We start from the raw sequence: 22,695 nt of genomic DNA on the forward strand, positions 1-22,695 counted from the left end.
TTTGCACACATTCTGGGACACAATTTTGTAAACGGGACACTCAGTCATTATAATGGCTTTATTGGTGGTTCTAGTAAAGCAACAAAGTACAGATTGCATCAACTGTAATTCAATAGCAAATTCACTAACATATACATGCAGCATGTAATGCATGACGTTTTTAAATGTACACACAAAATGTGCAGATTGGATTAATATTACCCAAGGTTGGGTTGATTATTTTCATGTTGGGCAGGCTACATAGCTGAACCTGATCACCGTTTTGGACAATTCTGTTGCCGTTCAAATCTCAGCCAGTGAAATGTTGTCCCCAATTTCCTTAATTTAGGAAGCTTGGTGTTCGTCCGACCCCTTAAAAATGTACTGATCTTTTCCACTAAATCTCGATGGTATCTGAATAAAGCATCTGTTTTGTCTGCGGGACTTCGTGTTTATTCATATCCAAAGAGCGGAAAGAACGCAGGGTCAAGAAAGCCTTTAAAAGTAAACTAGACAACATAAAATGATAAATGTATTTTTGCATTACTTCAAATGTCATCATGGTCTGGCATATTTGAATTATTGTTCAAGATTGGCCAATACTTGAATTTCATGCGCTTGTTTTTCCCTCTAAGGGCCATAAATAAGTATGGTTGTTTATGAGCATGTGAGCATTTGTGTATTACGTAAATACCATGACTTGCCCATCCACGATTTAGCAAGTTGTGACAACATTGTGAATTTAAAGACCATGAAAGGTGAATTCAGAAATTAGCTTCTAACTAAATACATTATAATGCACATGTTGAAAGATATATCGCGATATTACAATGTGCAATTCCTGTATCGCCCACTAGTTGGCAGCAGATCACAGTATAGCCAGAGTAACACTGACATCTTGCGAGAATTATCCAGTGGAAATTTGAGTTAAAGAAATAAGTGCAATAATCGACTTATAGATTAGTATCGCGATTAATCGTTATCGAATCGAATTGTGACCTATGTAATGGATACGGATCGAATCACAAGGTACTAGGCAATTCACACCCGTAACAGCCAAAGTGTTGACAGACACTTGGCGCTGGTGTGGCTGCTTTAGAGTGCCTCGTTGTCATGGTGTGTAATATATTCCAGAGATATAAAATTTGTGAATAATCATGAGTTAACCAGTGAAGTCATGCAATTAATTACAATTAAACCTTTTCATCGCCAGACGCCCCTAATTTTTTATATATTTTTCTTTTTTTAATCTTTTCTTTTTTTTTAAACTAGAGAAGTCATGTGATTAATTACAATTCTTAATGTTAATCGCCTGACGTCCCTAATTTTTAATAATCGTTTCTTTAAAAAAATAAAAAATAAAAATTAACTAGTGAAGCCATGCGATTAATTACAATTACAAATTTTTATCGCCTGACGCCCCTAATTTTTAATAATCTTTTTTTCTTTTTTTAAAAGAAAAGATAAAAAAAAAAGAAAAGAAAAGATGATTAAAAATTATGGGCGTCAGGCAATTAAAATTTGCAATGGTAATTAATCGCATGACTTCACCAGTTAACTCACGATTAATCACAAGTTTTTAAATCTTTTCTAAATGTACAATGCATTCTTTTCCTAGGTTTTCATACTCTTGTTAACAAAAGTGGGAAAAAGGTTAAACTAATAGAAATAGTTCAAATGAATTTTTTATGTCTATAGCCTTCAATGGCAGTGAATGAGTTAATAGATGATTAAATCGTTTATTGGAATTGTATTCTGTCAAATATCATAATCAGTATCAGTCAGGCAATAATATTCAACACTGTAAGTGTCATGAAATAAAACTGACTGCTTCTTTTCTTGTCTTTGTTCCAACGCTCCCCTCGGCCTCTTTTGTGTCATCTTGGCGGCCGCCTCTAATTTGACATCTTCTCATCATCTCTTATCAGATATCCACACGATTGTGTAACTCTTTCCTCGCTTTTAATCCGCGCTTTCCACGGGGTGGGTGCGGGGGGGGATTTACCCGAACTGGGAGAGGCGAGAGTGAGCGCCGTTTTTAGAGCTCAGCTTGAGCTTTCCACTTCCTCTCGGTAGCTTTGCACTGATCAAAGGCGGGGGAACAGTCGGGATGCTCTGACGGGAGCATTTCTGATCAAGAGAACTCCCCGGTGTTAGGCGGAGGGGGAGGAAAAAAAACAACAACAACAACCTGAAAGTAACTTCCGGCCCATCTGTAGCTGATGTGACACGCATCCACCGTACAGTGAACGCGAGAAACAATGAAAGCTTTAAAGCGAAATGGCAAGCGGGCGTGGGATGAACAGATGTCTTTAAGGTGAAATTTGCATGAAGCTTAAAGGATGTGACTCATGCTAAACTTCCTGGATGACTTTCTGACCCGACGCGTGTGCCCGTGAACATTAACGCCATTTATGTAGTGAGTCACACAAGATGAGAAGGACCCTTTCATTGTCGGCTCCCCCCGCCTTATTTTTATTTTTTTTACAATTGTATGAGAGTAGAACACACCCTGAAATGCCACACGGTGGTGCCAAAGTCATGGTTAATAGGAAAGTAGTCATTTGTGTCAACAGACGAATGTTGGACTGATGCATAAACACTGTAAATATGTCAGGGTGGAGCTAAAGAGTCTGAATGGACTTTTGGTGTTAATTTTTTTTTTAAATCGATTTTCCTTTTTGAGCCTGAAATTGATTCATAAAACCAGAATCGATTATTTTAATATATTTGCATTTTAACATATGCGTACAGCCTCCTGTCTGAATGAGCCCAAGCCACCGTTCTCCGTCTCTCATGTGACATTACAACCGAGAGAGTTAAGTGTTCAATAATGCTTCATGATTTGAAAAAGAAATGAACCGTTATTGTTGTGCAGCGTTTTCCTCTGGAGAGGCGGAAGGATTTGCGGATAATCACCTTGAGATGATGGAACATGTCTCTTTCGCGTGGTGCAAACCATTACAGGGAAGAGCCAATAACATCTTCAGTTACAACGTGTGCCCTCGGGATTATTGACGTAATTAGTTTGGGGGTTTTGAGATGTATATTAGTGAAGCCAAGAATCGGTTGCTATCAATGTCGCGGAGGCCAGGGATGGAGGAAGGTGTTCTCTTTTGGGTACAGCGCAGTAGAGCTGAACAATTAATCAATTAATTCAAACCAACATCACAATTAGGGCTGGGTATCGGTATTCAAATTTCCTCAATCGATTTGATTTTGATTCACAAGAGTTAAGTTCGATTCGATTTCGATTTTTTTCCCCCGATTCGATTCACTTCACTTCAAGCCGATTATGGAACATCAGTTATTCTTAAATGTCAAGGATATGATAAAAACTCCACAAATATTAAATTCCAAAGTAAATGTTAAGTGTTACACAAATTTTTACATCAGCAAGGATGAGATGGAAAATAGTTTCATAATTCTAATTCAATTATTATATAATTAAAATTATAAATTAAAAAGATTCTGAATTGTCTAAAAGTTCATTAAATCAGGTCTTTCATAAATGTATACTTTAATACTTTTCAATTCATGTCAACAGCAATTTCAAGAAAACTAAGATGAAAAAAATTGGCCTTTAAAATTCGTAAGTATTTATCGGAAAAAGAGATATTAACTCATTCACTGCCATTGACGGCTATAGACGTCAAAAATTAATTAATTAACTATTTCTATTAGTTTAATTATTTTTCCACTTTTGTTAACAAGAGTATGAAAACCTAAATTTTTTATTTATTTAGAAATACAGATATAAAATGTGTGATTAATTAATTAAGTTATTGAAGCCATGCGATCAATTGAAAATTTTAATCGCCTGACGCGACTTAAAGATTATTAAAAATTCGGGGCATCAGGCGATTACAATTTTTTATCGTAATTAACTCATTCATTGCCATTGACGACTATAGAACTATATATATGAACTATTTCTTAGTTTAAATTTTTATTTATTAAATTTTTTATAAAAACCTAGAAAAAAATATTGTACATTTATAACAGATATAACAGTTGTTATTAATCGTGAGTCAACTATTGAAGTCATGAGATTAATTGGAAATACAAATTTTAATCCTCTGACGCCTAATAAATAAAATAATTTTTTTAATTACGGGCGTCAGGCGATCATTTTTTTAAATTGTAATTAATCACATGACTTCATTAGTTAACTCACGATTAATCACAAATTTGATATCTGTTCTGAATGTAACAGGTTCATGGTTTTATGAATCGATATCAGACTTCAAAAGAAAATTCGATTTGATATCGATTATTCAGTCTTTTAAACCCAGCCCTAATCACAATGTAGTGAAGTAATTGGATTTCCACAGAATTTTCAAGATGGCTGCTTGACTCACATTCACAACTGTTGGCAATTGAGATGACTTTTGGCGAGAGTTCACCCTGGACCCTTAATCGTTCATTTGATCACATGACGACGATGCAATTAAATAACATTGACTTCTGCACTTCAATGCAAAAAATGCGCCATCGAACAACACGTGTTTATTTCCTGCCCAATGCAACGTAAACGCCGGCCCGGATCGGTCGCACTTGGCCACGTATCTAATTGGATCCTAATGAAGCGCATTTGATATCAAATGACATGCCCAGCATTCAAAAGGACGTTTTTCTCAATCAGATCTGAGTCCATTAGCAAACCAGACAATGCGGACAAATGGAAAATATGTGAGGCTTTTCCAATTGGGAATCGGCCAGACGAATCCTTGGAATTAGATCTGCGTGAGATGTAGCTGCATGGCAATACAATAGACTTAACCTCCACATTAAACAATGCGTATTGGAAGGCGAGCTGGCCCGGAGGACGGCCCGGCATCGGGGACTCCCACCGAGGTCCAGTGTAATAAATCAAGTCAGAAGCTGGAGGAGGAGAAAATGCTGATGGGAGTTTTCCTCCTCTACGTGCCCCTCAAAGGGTTCGCTCTGTCAGAGCGCAGAGCATTACATAACCTCGACCCCCCCCCCCCCCACCCCCCCACTCCCCCAGTCTGTACTACAGTGTACATTATTACACTATTTGCCAAGCTGGTGTTTAATCTTTTGGAGTTATACCGTTTTTAAGCATAATTTATCAGAAGTTAGCGTTAAAGAGCAGATGCAAATATTTTCAGTCCCCAGAGACGTGTTCTACTTTTGCATAGTTTTGCTTTACATTCTTATGGTCTTGCTTGATTTAAGCAGTAGTGGAAAGTAAAAAAGTGTACAAATACGTATAATTATTTGGGGCTGTCCCAATCGATTTTTTTTTTTCCACCCAAGTCCGAGTCACTTGACTGTGTGATTGTATTTTAAATTGTTTTGTTTTTTTAAAAGAACATTTTTTTTAATTATTATTATTATTATTGATATTATTGTCAATAATAAGTCAAGTAAATGGATAAATTATTTTAAACTTAAAAATTAAGAACATTTTGAAATGACAGCCTTCATCAGCCGGAAATCACGTGATCAGAAATAGTTGCTGATCACATGATTTCCAGCTGGGTCAAGACGTGCGCTGTACAAACGGTAAACAAGCCGACCTTAGCCACGGCTGCTACGTTTTTAGCATGACTTATTCGGAATGAATTGCTAAACGTTAAATGTTAAAACAGAAACGCGTGATATACTTACCTGCTCCGTAATGTTAACGCAATTCATTCTTTATTTTAGCATCGCTGTTAGCGCTTTTAGCTCTGACTCCATATGAGGTCGGATGCTAGTGATGTGTTCGATGCCCAGCATTTTTTTGTTTGTTTTGTTTTTTACTTTTGTTGCTAACCGGCGGTAAATAATCTGGGAATGATTGACAACATCTCTTCGGTCATGGTTTTCCATTTTGAAAATATTCATCTGTCAGATCATACAGGCGGTTTGAACATGTGACAAAAAGTTGCTATTTATTTAATTATTTTTTAAACTACAACCCCAGCCAGTAAAGAGTCAGGATATCAGATTATTCTTTTTTTTTTTATTGCTACAAATCAAGTCTAGTGCAACTGCTCCTATCAAAGATCCTTTCATTTCCCCCTTTCAACATATGTCAGCTTTTAAAAGGGAGGCTAGATTCATGTCGATAACACAGATCTCTATTGATTGGTGTCAGGGGGAATTGAATGCGTAGCGTGCTACCTTATCAACGCTCAGCATGATGAAGATTAAGTCTTTCACCATGAGCCATTTTTTTTTGAACACTCCTCTCTTCCCAGGATTTGGGACTCCAGGGAACGTCGCTCAATGACATTTTGTACAAGAACGCGGCTTTCCTCAATCTGGTGGACCCCATCTCACACGAGCTGCTGCTGAGTCTGGCCCGAGACCTCCAGTGTCCTAAGAGGGTGAGTCTTACAAAAATTCCACTTTCAAATGGATTGCTGGTTGTTGAGAGCCTCAAATGTGGCTAACCGTCTGGCTAAGTGCTACCATTCAGCCTTACAGTTCCAGTCCAAACGATAAAGCAGAGACGACGTTCACATGCCATCAATGTTCGGGTTGGGGTCAAAATTCCGGTTTCAGAAAGATTCAGAATAACCCGTTAATTTGCTCCCAAAAACGTATAAATACGTTCTATTTTAAATATTACTATGGTCCCTAAAACGTATTTATACAGGGTTTCTTCAAATGTCTTTTTTAAATGCTAGAGCAGAAGGCTTTGATGCAACCTCTGAACTGATGAAGGACGCTTGAAGAATGGTAGTTATTACAAAAACGGCCAGCAGGTGGAAGGAGAGTATAAGAGATCAACCAGGGCCATGTTGCAAAAAGCTCTTTCCCCACCATTTTAAACAGATTTGTGAATAATAATGAAACTTAGCTATATTCTATTTCCTGATGAAAGAAGAGACTCTAATCTTTCTTTTGGTAGGTTCCATGTTTATCCAGTTGATGTCAAATATTGGAAAGAAAATATTAAAGATGTGATTTAAATAACAAAATGTACAGACTGAAATTGTAAAAACGTAAATAAACCTAAAAATGTAAACGCCAGGTAAAAAAACCTGTTTATTATTTATTCATTTGATTTAGCCACTATTGACTGAAATATCCGGTTTCTATAAAACTACGTGTGACATGTCATATTTGGCTTTGACTGAAAATGTTCTAGCGGGGGGGAAATATACATTTATATCGGGATGTATATCGATATTAAGCCAAAATAAATCGGGATATCGCCCAGCCATATCTCGATGGTAATGTGATTGATACCCGTCTAAACCAATATTTATTTTTTATTTTTATTTTTTTTAAATACGAATAGGACTCTTAGGGTAGTCTCCAAGTGCCTACTTCAATGTGCAGGTGTGCTTCAGCCGTGTTGAGATTCTAGTGTGGGACTAGCGCAACACACAAAAAAAAAAAAGTTTGACATGGGCTGTAACCACTCCTACAGCGGCGCAGACCTCCCTCTTGGCCATGAAATTATTAACATCAGGCACCACTGCACTGAAAAGTGAGTTTAAAAAAAAATCATAACCAAAGTAGTTTTCCTAAATGTCCTTATTTAAAAAGTCATTTGTAATTGACTGTGTCTTTTATTCATTATGACTCATGTTAAATCCAAGTGCGCACCCAAGCTCACCACCGGCATACCAATAAGAAACTCCACACTGTGGACTCGAAATAAGCTGAGTGGCTGTAAATCACGGAACAGACCATTACTGTTATCTGGCATCGGCAGTTTCAGAAAAGATGGGCTGCCTAAAGATTAACTCGCCCGGGAGCTCGTTTTTTACTCACTTGAGTCCAAGAGGATAATGACCCGTGATTCTATCAATTCTAATCTCATCCCTTGTTTACGTTGGCAAAGGGACGCTCACAAGGAAAGGAGGCAAAGTTAGGGGTTGGCAGACGCGTTCTCTTCGCTGGCTGGCGACCCGAGACACGACACGGTCGTGGAACGTGACTGGCCTTTGGAGAGGCTGCGTGCTCATTTTTCGATGGGCAGCTGCTGTTGCCGTGGCCAGTGCAATGAATGCAGCAGTGACATGTTTTGAACCGTTTTTTTGCACTTCATAAAAACGGCATAACTCGTAAATAGGTCGTAAAGAAACAGTGTGTGTGTAGCATTTAAAGCTGCAGTCCAATTCATTGTGCATCTGTGTTCAAGTATCCGTTGCTTAAGGGGTTCAAAAACCACAGCTATCAAGCTAACTGCTAGCATGGCGTATTGCACTGTACAGTATGTTAGCATTTAGCTATATGGTTGTTTTCCATTTAAAAAAACAAACAAACTCTGTTTTATGCTTAGTTAATCTCATCTTGGTGTGGCATTAAAGAGCTTGAAGACAATTTTTTTGAGAAATTATTCACTATTTGCCAAACTGCTTCTTAATGCGAAGTGAGTTTGAACTGTGAAGGCACCACAACACACCCAGAGGAAATTTTTTGTTGATCAAAGCTTGTCTGGTGAGACTAATTTGAGAATCTTACCACGGTCTCATTTTACTCTCTCTCTTGTCTCAAAAGTTTCTCATTTGTTTCTCCTAAAATTCACTCGGAGAAATAAGGGAGACGTAGCAATTAAAGAGGGAGTTATACTTGAGACTTAATGGCGATAACTTTGAGGAGAAAATAAGCATAAGTAGAAATAAGTGAGACGATGTGAGACAAATGTGAGAATCTCATCTCGGTCTCATTTGACTCTTTTTTTTTTTTTTCATATCCAGTGTTTCTCATGTGTTTTTACCCCAAAAAATCCTTAGGAGAAATAAGTGAGACATAGCAATTATAGATGGGAGTCAAACGTGAGACTTACTGGAGATACTTTGGAGATGTCACTTCAAGGAGAAAATGAGCAATGCTGTGATACTATACTACAAGTATTGACCAAAATCTTAGAAACATTTTGTTGCTCAAAGCTAATAAACCTCAAAGGCAAATGTATTAAATTAATTGTTTTTTTAAAGTATTTTTTTTCTTATTTTATTTTGTTAATGAAAAATTATTATTTTTTTTTTTTACTTAACTAAAACAACCTAGGTAAGGACGCAGACATGTAGTCATTCGGCTTTATAATTCTATAGATAATGACAAATTAATTTCCCTTTTGGGATGAATAAAGTGATCTGGATCCAACTTAATCATAATATTCTTTATTAAACTCAACCAAGCACTGAACAAAATAATAACTCTACAATTACTGTAACTACAATTATTATTATTATATAAACAACAACAATGAACAGTTCATCAAAAATGAAAATGTAACCTTTATTCAATCACCTTCATGCATATGACGTGTTCAGATTCAGAAACACTTCAATTACATGAAGGGTGAATGTATAAAAGTTACATTTTTGGTTAAGTATGCTTTTAACTACAAACTGAAACAGATACTGTATCGGCCTCCTAACATTAATAAGTCTATTTTAAAGCATTTTTTTTTTTTAAACATGAACAATAAATGTGTCTTTGTAAGCCCTCATGCGGCATTTGTTAATCTTACTTTTTTCCGTTATGCTACGGCGCATGATGCAAGGCAGCTGTCAAAATACAAGAAAGCACAAATTACATAATGTAACAGAAGTAACCAGGACCGTATTCAGAGCTCTTTTAATTCCTGATATCACAAAAATTCCCATTGTAATTTGATATCTCTATGATTCATACCAATTCGGTCACACGTTGAGGAAATTTCAACAAGCAAAACATTAGTGGGATCTCAAACATGTCTCATTTGTTATACTGACAAATGACATCGCGCGTGCTTTGACGCGGCGTGGGTCGCCCCCGCCGTGCGACGCTGAATCCATTGTTCCAAATCGCATATTCACATGGCGCAAGAATATATCATTAATCAGTATGTGTGTGGCTGTGTGTTCGTTCAGTCACCTAAGTGGCTGAAAATGGCAGCGCTGACTGTTTTGAAGTGCGAGGCGTGTTTGTTTGTCACCCAAGAAACAAAGTGGCAGCTGGAATGGTTTATCGCCTTAAGGCAAATTGCCTCGTCTTTCCTCACCCTTCCTTACTCTCTCTCTCTCTCTCTCTCTCTCTCTCTCTCTCTCTCTCTCTCTCTCTCTCTCTCTCTCTCTCTCTCTCTCTCTCTCTCTCTCTCTCTCTCTCTCTCTCTCTCTCTCTCTTTGCCACACGACTTTCTTGTTGTTGTGTTGTGCCATTAATTAGATTTGCCCAGCTCAGCGCTACCTATTCCATTTATAGTCACAAAGGAAGAGAGGCGGAAAAGGAGAAGATCGAGGGACAGTGGAGGAAGAAGGAGGAGGAGGAGGTGGCAGTAGGACCGCCTTGTTCGTGTTGCCAGGAGGAAAATGTTTTTTTTATTTATATATCTAGGATCTGAGAGATGCTTTGCCACAACCTTGTATTTAAAAAAAAAAATACTTCAGCGAGACACTAGGGAAATAAATGCAAGCAAACTGACAAGACACGTGGAGTAGTGTACTTAACTTGTTAACGTCCCCCCCCTGACTCCAACGTATTCCCACGATAGCAGCATGAAAAGTACCTTGGCGTATTTTGCTAACCTTCAAGTGTCCATTTCGCGCATCCTTGGTTTAAGCTAGCTGACAAGAACGACATCCGGGTATTCCGTGTGTTCTTGGTTTTATGTGTACGTGACTCGGGATGTTTATGAGATCAATGGACAAAAAACGAATATTGAGAAATGGCTCGTTTGTACAGTATATATGCAGATTTCCTGGAACGATGAGTAGTTGTCGCAGATGGACGACACGCCACCCCAGTTCTCGCGTGACCGTACGGGAATGACTATCGTTGATAGCAAAAATAGTGGATAATGAGAGATGGTCAAATAAACAAGAGGTGGCAAATCCAGGTAAAGAAAGTAAAAACCCTGCCACAGTTTGGCTTTAGCCACAGGTGCTAGCTAGCGAGCTAGCTCCCTAGCTAGCACCCCGGGTGCTTTTTTACCTGCTAGGGAGCTAGCTAGCTAGCATGAGGGGCTAAAGCCAAACTGTGGCAGGATTTTTACTTTTGTCTTCATACTTCATCTATTCAAATTAAGAGAAATAGTCTTCTGAACATAATATATTTATCCGTATCATATTTATTTAGACTTGTATTGCTGAAAGATGAGAGTGAGGGGATGTTTCACTCTTTCATTCGATGTCCCTTGTTGCTTTCAGCTCCGAATCTGTCTCGGCACAGTTTGACGGAAAGTCTTGACGCTTCATGGAAGCTTTGCCCGTCCATTTCGACAGATAACTGTATGATGACCCCAAAGCGGAAGCTCCGCCTCGTCATCTATCCAAACATAAACGTTCCGTCCATGATTGTGTTGACTTGCCTACCGAGTACTCTTCTTCGCTTCTTGTTTTATTCTCAGGCTTTTTTCTGTGTCTTACGGTCACTTCCTGTTTCTGCACTACAGCACCACTTCAGACAACAAATCGGGCTCCTTTGCCATATCCATCTTAATTACTCCCCCCCCCCCCAAACCACAGACATCTGCTATCTGATCAGATTATCTGCTTTATGTGGAACGTCACATAACCTAACCTGGAAAGCAGGTTTGTGGACTAACTTTGGGCTGGTGGTTTACATAAAAGTTTCAACTAAAATGATTAAAAAAAAAAAAAAAAGTTTGTTGTCCTGGTCTCCTGCCATAGGTCCCCCCACCAGTTACCTAAACCGGACAAAAGTGCTTAGTCATGTTTTGCTGAATGTGTAAATTGGTTGCACATAGAGTTACAGAGTTACAGAGTACAGTGTTTTCTTGTGTAAACCAAAGTCTAGTTTTGGAATACAAGAAGAATAACATAATCCCCTCCTTCAAGTATTTTCTCCTTCTTAATTCAATACACGTCTTGTTGTATTGCTGCAGGAGACGGACTCCCTCAAGTCGACCAACAAGATCTGCCGCCAGCTCATTTACCACCTGACTCCTCACTCCAAGTGGACGAGACAAAGCGTTCCCAGGAGGAAGTCTCAGGCCTGGTGAGTGCACAGTCGCCGCATCATCGCTCTTCAGACGGAAGCTCCCTGTCATGCTGGGCACATCCTCGCCATAAAACATCAGCGCGACGCATAAATCCTCCTTAAAGCCTCTCTGAAATACTAATCGGACTTAGTGTATGGAAGTTTGGAGAAATGCTCCTTACCCTCCTGAAGCACTTTTTTTACATCGAACCAGTGGCGTCACGGCTGTTGCAAGAAAAAAAAAAAAAAAGCCATGTCCTAAACAATCCAATAAAGGAAATCTGTAGTGGAGACGTATCTTAAGCTACCTTAAGATAAGATACCACAAGCACAGTATTGCCAAGAGACTACCTATCGTTGACTGACAAGGCCGAACCCCCAACAGGCTTTAAGACTTTCACTTAAAACATCTCAACGCATACACCGTGAACAAAAAAAAAACGGTGAATTTTGTAGCCAAACATTTGCATAAGAAAACTGATTTAACATTGTTGAAAGTTCTTTGAGGTTGTTTGAAGACAATACAAACAGCGGTTCTGTCGACCCCAGCCTTCATCTTGCCATGTTTGCAAACAACGATGAGCTCATTAGGGAGGTCTGCGCCTCTCGCAGCGGTTCACGCAGGAAGACTCATTAGAACAGACAGGAACCGCTTTATATGGTTTGACGGCGCTCATGTGCCTAAATGCCATCCTATTTATTAAGGGTGAGCAGAATACTTCAATCGCAGTTAATTGATGGCCAAGAAATCTGTTGATAGCGCTCGATCGATGGTTGATTCATTGCTGCTTGAAGCAATGGAGGTAAAGTGGAGTGCACTACTGGGCTGCCGCCAGCAGAGGTGCTGTTTGAGTATGTCTTAAAAGGAACCCCGACTGTCATGACAAGTTTGCTCTCTGTTATTTATTTGGTTGTTACTAACATAACTATGAGATTCATTTAAAAAAAATAATTTCCAGATGAAAACATTTTGTAGAAACTTTATTTGGACATATTACGTCACAACTCATTCAGTGCGTAGTGACGTAGAATGGCGGCAGGCTCTCTGGTAACGGCCAAATAAATAATCTTGAGCAAACTTATCATTACAATCGGGGTTCTTTTTAAAAGACGACGGCTTCAGCTACATTTGAAAAAAAAAAGTGGACTTACAGTATGAAGTGAATGGAGTGGCTTTTTTTTTTTTTTACGGCCAATCAAAATGGCAGGTTGTATCACATGCCACACATTTTTTGTGAGATCCTAACAGTTTGAATTTTGAAATGTGGAGTTTGATAATGAATTTCTGAATTTGTATTTCCAAGTTTGAATTTGATTTTTTTGCATTGAATTTAAATTTGCTTCTCCGTGCTGACATAAAAAAAAAAATCTGACATTTTTAAAATGTTGAAAAAAAAAATTATAAAAAAAATTCACAATCAAAATAAGTGTCTAACACCGTACATCTAAAAAAGAAAGAAAGTGAATTGCTAAATGTGTTCCGCAAAAACGGCGGGGATCACATTTTTTGTTATTTTGTGAGTTCTGAATCGTCGGTAGTTGTGCGAGGGTCACTCGCCGACAATCATTTGTTTGCCATCATCTGGTTCCCCTTTACGGTGGCAGGATTTTGAAACCCAGCGATCAAATGCTCTTCCCGGCTTCCTTCAGGATAATTTCCCCGGATAGAAAACAAAAGCTCTTAGCAGATGGCTTGATGAAGGCTCCCACCATTGTACATGTTGAGTGGCTCAGCCCCGGGGCTTGTGTTGTTTGACATCCCAGATGAGTCACTTTCTTCATGGAAACTGAATAAATAAAATTAGCAATGTTAATGTCACAGCAGCGAGAAGCGCCAGCCAAAATCAAACAAACAAAAGCCCCTCCTCCGTATTGTGTATTCTTTTAGTGCAGGTGTGAAGTTGCTGTTGTAATGAGACAAGAGAGGAATAATGAATGCGGCGAACCTTTGCCAGCGATGAGCTACTCCCGTCACGGGTCTCTCGCGGGCTGCTCGGGCGGCGAAGCGGCGTAATTAGGAGTCAATTTGCTTGTCGTGCAAATCGCGCGTTTGACACGTGACACAAAGACGAAAGGGATAAAATAGTTGTCAAGCTCGGTCAATATGAAACCGATTCCATTTCGCTGACCGGTGACGTCACAGCCCAATCCGGTGACCTCTTTTTTTTGCGCAAACTGTGCTTTCGCGCGCCAATGATCTGATCCCGCGTGACAAACTGGATGCTCGTAAGCAAATGAGCACTGCGACGGAACACACAGAAAACAGTTTGCCTTACGTAACTGTACATCGCGGAGCGGCTGCCTTACTATGTCAAGGAACAGTTATGAAACCAGCATTGGGATGCACAGCTCCAAAAACAGCGCAAATGCGTTTCCGGGGATCTTTATTATCCTTGCAAGGGGGGGGGCGGGGTTCACATCATCGAAGATTACGGTCATTTTGGTTTCATTCAATACTCTCATGGCTGCTTTTGCAGTTCAAAAGGCAACCAATAGGAGGTTAAGAGCTTCGTCTGTCCTTCCTTCCTTTTCTCGGTCTCTCCTTTGGTCTCTTGAGGCCTCCCTGATTTTATGTTTTTTGGATTTGTTGGGGTCTGGATGTTTCTTGGGCTGGGGAGGAGTTCTGGTGGGGGGTGCCTGGTCGGTGCTGGATTTCACCTTCCTTGGTTTTCTTCGGTCCCCTCGGGTCTCCTGGTGTTCGGTTTAGGTGAACGGTATGAGATTTTTTTTCTAATAGGTTTTCTGGTGAGCTAACAAATACACACACGCACGCACGCACATACACATACTCACCCACACACACAAAAAAAAAATATATATATATATATATATATATATATATATTTAAAAAAAAAAAAAAAAAAAAAGAGCAATGATGATGACATTTCCGAATGAACAATACTGAGCTCTTAAAAGGAAAAAAAAGGAGGTTAAGAGCTGTTTAAACCTTGGCATAAAAATGGAAAGCCTTCTGTTTTACAATCCTGTTTGCCTGTTGACATTTCATTCTGGCCCCGTGCCGTGACGACTGGAACTTCCTGCTCATCATTGTCTTCCAGGAGATTTGGGTCCACCACGGAAAGATCACAATTATTCATGTTACATGGTTAAAAGACCGGGTTCAAAGTATGCAATCTTGGGGGTAAGCTGTTCAACGTAAAGCAATATTTTTGACGGCCCAACGTAGCGGCAAATTCATGTCGAGTTCTCCTCCAAAGGGCTTCATAGACCTACAGTTTATGAAAACCAAAGACCTATTTAGGGGTGAAAAAGGAGAAACCCTAGATCACTTGGGGGGGGTGGAGAAGCGGCAGGAAACAGGCCAAAAATTCCAGACGTCGGTGCTAAAGACTAATTGCATACTCGGGATGGTTTAACCAAATGGCCCGGTACTGGTCCGGGGCTTGGTAGCTGCGGAGTGCTGTGCTGAGGATTACTCCCAATACTCCTGGAGAAAGATAAAAACGTGACTTTGAACATGTCTGGTTCGTCCGCTCTGACAGAGCCTGCTTCAGGGCCCCGACCTTACAAGGCTCGTCGAAGGTCGAAGTGTTGACTCAGCGTACAGTTCGGAGGCACTGTGACTTGATTCCGCAAATAGTTTGTGCACGTGGTCACATGTCACGAGCATCGACTTTCCCAGGAGGACCGAACACGCGTCATTTTCAAGACTAAACACCACTTGTGATGTTTTTCACGGGTGATTTATGGGATCACCAGCAGTTATTAAGGACCTTAGAGGAGAAAAGTGGACTGACGTAACAATATTGCTGAGGAGGGATTAAAGCTCCCGAACGAGGATGCAAGATTTCATTTCAGATTGGGAGTCAATTATTCTCCCCAGAGCAAGATCCCGGAGATTAGAAAACGCTAAGAGAATTCCAAGGAGAATCTGGTCCAGGACTTCCCTCTCGAGGAGAGATGTGATGCTGTGACGTTCTCTTAAAGTCTATTCGGGGATGATTCAGATTTTCTAAGCTGAAACGAGACATTTTAATACGAACCATCACAGAGAAATAATCTGAGTCATGGCTTTGTGAGTAGAACTGGAAGTTCTTTTGTCTGGCAGTTAGACTTTTACAGCCTTGGTGTGACTCTCTTATGATCTGAGCAGAAATTACTGGGGAATCCAAAGGTGGGAGTAAGTCATAAATCTCAAGTTTTAACCTTGAAGTTTAAATGAAGTCACTGTGGCAGAACTCGCGCAAGTCGAGTCCGCACATTTGTTAGCCACTCTGTGCTCAGGATCTGTGTTTGGGTTTGTTAGCTGTACACATTCGACTTACTAACTTAGTTTTTGGTTTAATGGTTCTAAGACCAGTCTCCATATTAGCTTTTACCTTTTTATTGTCTTCTCAAACGCATAACGATCATGAAACTTAGTGAAGGTTTGACCAGCTTATTGGTTAGCTAAACTCTGGAGTTCACATGGCTAAACTGTATTAGCATAGCTTAAGTGGTGTGTTATGGGTTTTATGGTGAGTGACATCGTTTTTGGTTTAATGGTTCCAAAACAATCTTCATAATATCTTTTACCGTTTATTGTCTTCTCAAACGCATAACGATCATGAAACTTAGTGAAGGTTTGACCAGCTTATTGGTTAGCTAAACTCTGGAGTTCACATAGCTAAACTGCGTTCTGGGTTTTGTGGCCACGAATGAAGTTAGATGTCATTGCTGTTGTCCCTCTTCTCTTTGACTTGCCATATTACCATTCTGGTGCTCCAGGTTTTGTCAAAACATAACCCTTGAATTCGAATTTGATCATCTTCAGAGCTCCCTCAATAATACTTGTTTCTTTTAAGTGGCCTCTCCACCGTGCCTTGCCGGGTTCCCGCCGTGCACTACACACAGAAAATAACATTTGGAAAAACAAAAACTGATGAAAGTACAGATATTCAAATGTAAGTCCCAAGTCTTAAATCTCTCACCACTGGGAGAATCACACCCTAAACGACTTGATAGGTGACTTAGACTATGACGCAAATTGGCAAACTAAGTTCGGTTGATGTTAGCATTCGACTCGTAGGCTATATCGTCCGGTTAGAAAAACGTGCAGGAATACTTCATAATGGTGAGTTATATTTTCCATCATTTTCATGTTTTTATGCTTGTCTGTCGAGATGTGTGAAATCGGTCCATGGCGCAAAAAAAAAAAAAAAAAAAAATTTGTGTTAGTCAACTCAAATAATCTTTAGTCGTTCAACCACTTACCTTACGGTACCACCACCGATCATTTTTGCAGAGCTTTGAGAGGAAGCAGCTTGTGGAAGAAATTCAGCGGCTCCTCTCACTCTTATCATCAGACGCGCACAAAGCTTGTAAGCCTTAAACGCTGCCGAGGTCCCACCAGCTGAGTAACGCGTTCTGCTCTGAGACAAAAAGGGCAGCGCAATTTGCCACGCTTTCCTCAATATTTTTGCTGTAGCGCTGATTCGAGACAAACAAGGTTAAGTCATCTTGTGAACGCCACTCGAATTACTTTCGCACGTTTGCGGTGGCTACTGCGAGGCCTCGCCGTCAATTATGCCCCCGCAGTAAAAAGCAAGATATGAAATTGTCTGCAATCGCAGTTCAATCTCGAAAAGTGCTCGAAGAGCAATAATATTTTAGAATGATTGGAATATGAGCGTGAGTCATGTAAAATTCAACGCCTATTACCAAATCATTAAAAGTGCCTCCAGAGATGCAGCAATACCAGAAGATGTGGAATAGTGCCGTGGTGGAGAAAAATGAAATGACCTTGATAATATATTAAGTGTGTCAACATTTGCCATGCAATTAGTGTCATGAAAGCAAAAGCGGCGCAAGTTAAAAAAAATAAAAAATAAAAATAAAATTCGGATGTGATTTATGTGTTCTTTTGTTTTCAACTGGTTACTTAAAAGCAGTTTACATTATTTCTTATTCTCAAATAGTATTTTTAGTTCAATCTCTTTCTCTAAAAATGGTGAGAATTCTCTAGTGATTTTCAAACATGTCAAGGAAAAAAAACAAGAAAAAACGGATGGTGGGGGTGTGAATACAAGAGCTCTAATCAGCAACCTTGCAGTGATTCCGCCTCCTCCTCTATCTCAGAGTTTGACAGCGCGTTTCCCCAGAGCCGAAGCTACAACTGCAGCGCTGCTCTGTGTGGCAACAGCCCAACAAAATGGACTCTTTACAGTAAGCGAGGAGAAAACCCCCCCAGTTTGCAGAACAGAGAGGAAGGCAATCAATGCGAATAACATGGAGGGAAATTGAAACGAGAAACCAGAGAAGTGAAATAAAAATAAAAGTGGAATGTGCTTCTTTCCTAAATTGCTAATTGGTGGATGAAGTTGTTTTTGTAGTCGACCGACCGGAACGCGATGAAAGTTGTTTAATCAATGTCATCGTCAATATTTTTTTAAGCTGTTTCGATGGACAGGCATAGAAACTAAAAGTAAAAGGATTTCACGGTTTACTGTCTTTGAGTTGCATCAAAATCAAAAAAAAATTTTGGGAGAAAATTCCAATTTAAACTTAGATGGCACAAATATACATTGATACGGATTTCACAGCGTACAAGAAGATAAACGAACATTGCTTTACAACGGGTACTCTTCAAGGGCGCTTGCAGATTCTCCCACGACTCAGAGCAGCTGCCGTGTACGTATCAAGAAGTTAGCCCCTCTGGCGCAACCGTGCTGATCGATCCAAGGCATAAACAAGTCAAGACCCAAAGTGTCGATGAATCTGATCGATTGATCAGATCCCTTGTGGCGCAGCATCCGTTCCTCCAATGCTTTGAGCTACTTCTCTGGTGCAGGAAATACATTCATTTCTTTTACAGGTTATACTTTTACATCGACCAAAACGGATTATATGCAGTTGGAAATTATTATTTGTGTGCTATTTACCCGCATTAAAAAAAAGTAATTGACACCCCCCAAAATTTTTTTTGACTCTGTTCACTGATTCCTACTCTTAAAGGCTCTATCTCATTTCTTTATAATCAAATTAATTGTTTGCATTAGACTCTCTAAGCCTAATGGAGATGTTCACAGTATATATATATATATAAAGTCCTTTTTTGCAGAGGATAAAGAAATCTCACTTACATGTAATTAGTATGTCCCGATACCAAAATCTTGACTATGATACTATATCTCCAATGCTATATCTTACATATAAAAATCTTAAAATAAGTAAAGCACAGTCGACAGCTAAAATAATTGCAGTACACGTGTGTTTTAATTGTATTCATTTAAAAACGGTATAAGGATACTAATTGGGATACTTTTGGTAACATAAGAAATCCATTTTGAAAATTTTAAAACACTTTAGAACAACAGAACACAAAACATTTGAACATTTTATATAAGTTCTGTAGGCTACAAAAGTGCCACTCTACTTCCTTGACACCAATTCCTATTCAGGCAGGCCTTTGATGGATTCTTGTGGCAAATATGCCCCCCCCCCCCCCCTGAAAATAGCTGATGCAGGCTCCCGCAAAAAAATATGAATGTGTGATTTCATGAATAGTGAACTGCAAATATGTAGGGAATTACTGTATTTGTTTTCTAGAAATCTTATATATAAATGATAGTTTCATTTTATTTGAATGTACGTTCCTTAAAAATCCCATTCTCAACCATCCAACGCAGGTTCGGTGTTAGCAGCTTTATGCAACGGCAAAATAAACCAGCCTCGGGCTGCAATTGTATAATATGAGTAGTTGTGACTGGTGTTCCTGCGCGTTGCCGGTTTTCAAGGGTTCAAACCTATTTAAAGAACAATCCTGAGCTAATTGTGTTGTTTGTCTGCAGCTGCCTCAGGCCCTTTTTTGTGAAAAAGTTAGCAGCTCCTCGTTTTTTCGAGAAACGTTTTTCTCAACTCATCCCCTCCCTCTGCTATTATATGATCTTGGAATATGGTTTTTCAGTTTGTTTTGAGATATGTGACCAACGCCTAACTTTGACAGTACAGTAAAATAAAAAATAAAATACTGCAACGAGAAGAAAAAACAAGCACAGTTTTGATATGTACTAAAGGATACACAGGTGAAAGTAACCATAACCTCCTCTGTAAGCGATGAAATAAAGAACCACAAAGAGTTGCTCTTATCTCTCTCCATATTACTCATTCATGATAGTAAGTGAAGCGGAACTTACAGTCTGCGTGGGAGGACAGTCATTACAAGTTTCTTCCGCCGCATGCTTTTAACTGTCACCCTGGAGGCACAATATACATGAGTTGCCTAATTCTTCCAGTAAAAAAAAAAAAAAAAAAAAAAAAAAAGCCTTGACCCCCCCCCCCCTCCCCCCCCCCCGAAGGCAACCCCCTCACCCGGACTTACAGTCCCCTCATGTTCTTCCATATAAGAAATAAGCAAAATTGGATCAAATCGTCTCACTTTAAAATGTATCGTCCTTGAACCCCTTACATGTTTTTCCCTTTATGGCATCGGTCAACTCGAGACACGCGAGAAATGAACGCGAAGGAAGCAGAAGAGTAAAATCGATCGTGGCATTTAAAAATGAGCCACTTTTACCTTGTTTAGGGGGAAGCAATATGTGCGAACCACGTGGGACAAATTTATCAAGGATGTCAAAGAAAGATTGGGGTTAGGGCTGGGTGGTGTTAAAATAAAATGTCACACAAATCCGTCTTAAATTAATATACTTGTTTTTTTAACAAATGTATTTTTAACTCATTTACTGCCAATGACGTCAAAAATTAATTTAAACTATTTCTATTAGTTTAACATTTTTTCCACTTTTGTTAACAAGAATATGATAACCTAGAATTTTTTTTATTGTACATTTAGAACAGATATGAAATATGTGATTAATCGCGAGTTAATTAGTGAAGTCATGAGATTAATAAAAAAAATAAAATAAAAAAAAACAACCTCTTGCCCCTAATTTTTAACAATCTTTTTTTTTAATGAATTTATGGCAGTGAATGAGTTAATAGCCGTCAATTATAATATGATAACCTAGAATTTTTTATTGTACATTTAGAACAGATATGAAATTTGTGATTAATCGCGAGTTAACTAGTGAAGTCATGAGATTAATTTACTTTTTTTTTTTAAATAACCACCTCTTGCCCCTAATTTTTAACAATCTTTTTTTTTTTTTTTTAATGAATTAATGGCAGTGAATGAGTTAATAGCCGTCAATTACACACAGATTTTTGGTAGTTGCGGGCCAACCCGGTCCGCGCCCTATCCGCCGCTACTGTATAGAAAATGGATGGATGGACATTCCAGATGTGTCATATGTACATATGACCTTTCAAGTCAAGAAACAAACACAAATACATGACACTGATGATAAAGAGACCTAAAAAAACTCAAGTATCACATATGATACATTTGACTTTTTTTTTTTTTTTTTTTTTAACAATGAGCGCCTAGGAAAACAAAATAAAGCACTTCAGTCTCGTCTGCTATAATGATGATGTGCGACTCTCCAGCAGTGCAGCGCTTAAAAACACGGCTTCCTTAGGCCAGACTTCCTCTCGGTTGCGCTGGCCTTTGCAGCATGCCGGTTCGCCTTCCGCCAGCCGTTCTATTTCAATATCGCAAAAAAGCCCCAGCAGACGCTTCCTTTCCCACCTCTGGGCTTTACATAACCACACAACAGCGAGCACCCTTGCTCCGTGCGTGAAAGTTAACAACATCCCCGAGGAAAGTCGGGCTATGAAAAGCAATTAGGCTGTCTGCTCTCGCCATATGTAAGCAGCCAATAGTTTGACACGCGAGACTCGGCGCTTATTAGATTCCTGCACTGTTGCGTCAGTTAGCTGCCGACCGTGTCAATAAAAAAGCGGTTTGCCGGCTTCGTGCGGCACGCGTGCTGATTTTGCATCTTCTTCACAAACACTTCCTGACTGTGCTTATATTTTCAGGTATCTGTATCAAAAAAATGTTCGTTATTCTCGACAAATTGTCTGTTGACTTTTTCTTCAAGTTCATAAACAAAGGCAAATATTTTGTTCCCAGCAGATTTTTGTGCTCATTCCGACAGATGTTCTAAATCATTTTGGGGGGGAAAAAAAACGAACAAAAACGGCGTCTCCTCTCTGCCACTGCTGCACTTATAAACTACATAGACGCAGGTGCAACGCAGGAGGCTCCGCCCACCACCATCCCAAAAACTGCAACGCCATAACCACAACGTAACAGTATCTGCGCTTTAGAAGTACAGTCTCAGAATGCCACTCCTTGTGTTTACTCTCGATATTTTTTGCGGGGCTCGCCATATCAGAAGGACGGCGCTACATTGTGCCATGTTATCATGATAACGCAGTATAGCGTACAAAGCGGCGGCGTCTTCAGAAATTGCAAAACGCCGGGCCAGACGGGGCCGGCGGCCAAATGAGCAGCTTGTGGGTGGGAACTGCGGCCACGCAGCCCCGAGGCAGCGTGCTTGGAAGCGAAGTCTGGAGTCATCTTTTCTCTGCCTCATTAAAAAGGCAGCCCGAGACACCCGAACCCCCGTCCTGCACCTCCCACTCTCTCAAGTCGGTGTACAAACCTTGCCCTGACTTTGTTAGTTGTGCAGGAGGATTAACATTTCCACAGACAAAACAGGTGGGAGGGCCATAAATACATTGCTAAACTCTTGGAATTGCTCATCAATGTAAACATTTTCTAAACTGGACCTTTTTTTTTTTTTTCAATGAATGAATTATACTTCATGCTCCTGCATGATTGGACATAATACGTCAAGACGTCACGTGCTTGCCCTCACGAGTTGGAGCTACGAATCAACAAATTGGAATATAATGCGCCAGTGCACCAAACAAGACTCATTTATCATACAGTCATTAATAGTAGCACTAACG

The 22,695-nt window shown here is 39.6% G+C and overlaps 1 protein-coding gene across 1 annotated transcript in view; it reads left to right on the plus strand.

The window, feature by feature from the left end:
* LOC147161605 (leucine-rich repeat-containing protein 75A-like) overlaps positions 1–22,695 on the plus strand; it is a 50,590-nt gene that overhangs the window by 22,912 nt on the left and 4,983 nt on the right. Inside the window, exons 3-4 of the mRNA XM_086097276.1 lie at positions 6,192–6,320; positions 11,783–11,895. Of these exons, the coding sequence (XP_085953402.1) occupies positions 6,192–6,320; positions 11,783–11,895 (242 nt within the window). The remainder of the gene's footprint in view (positions 1–6,191; positions 6,321–11,782; positions 11,896–22,695) is intronic.

This window comes from Leptonotus elevatus, chromosome 15 (genome assembly GCF_054856555.1).
Source record: "Leptonotus elevatus isolate MCC_2025b chromosome 15, RoL_Lele_1.0, whole genome shotgun sequence".
Lineage (NCBI taxonomy): Eukaryota > Metazoa > Chordata > Actinopteri > Syngnathiformes > Syngnathidae > Leptonotus > Leptonotus elevatus.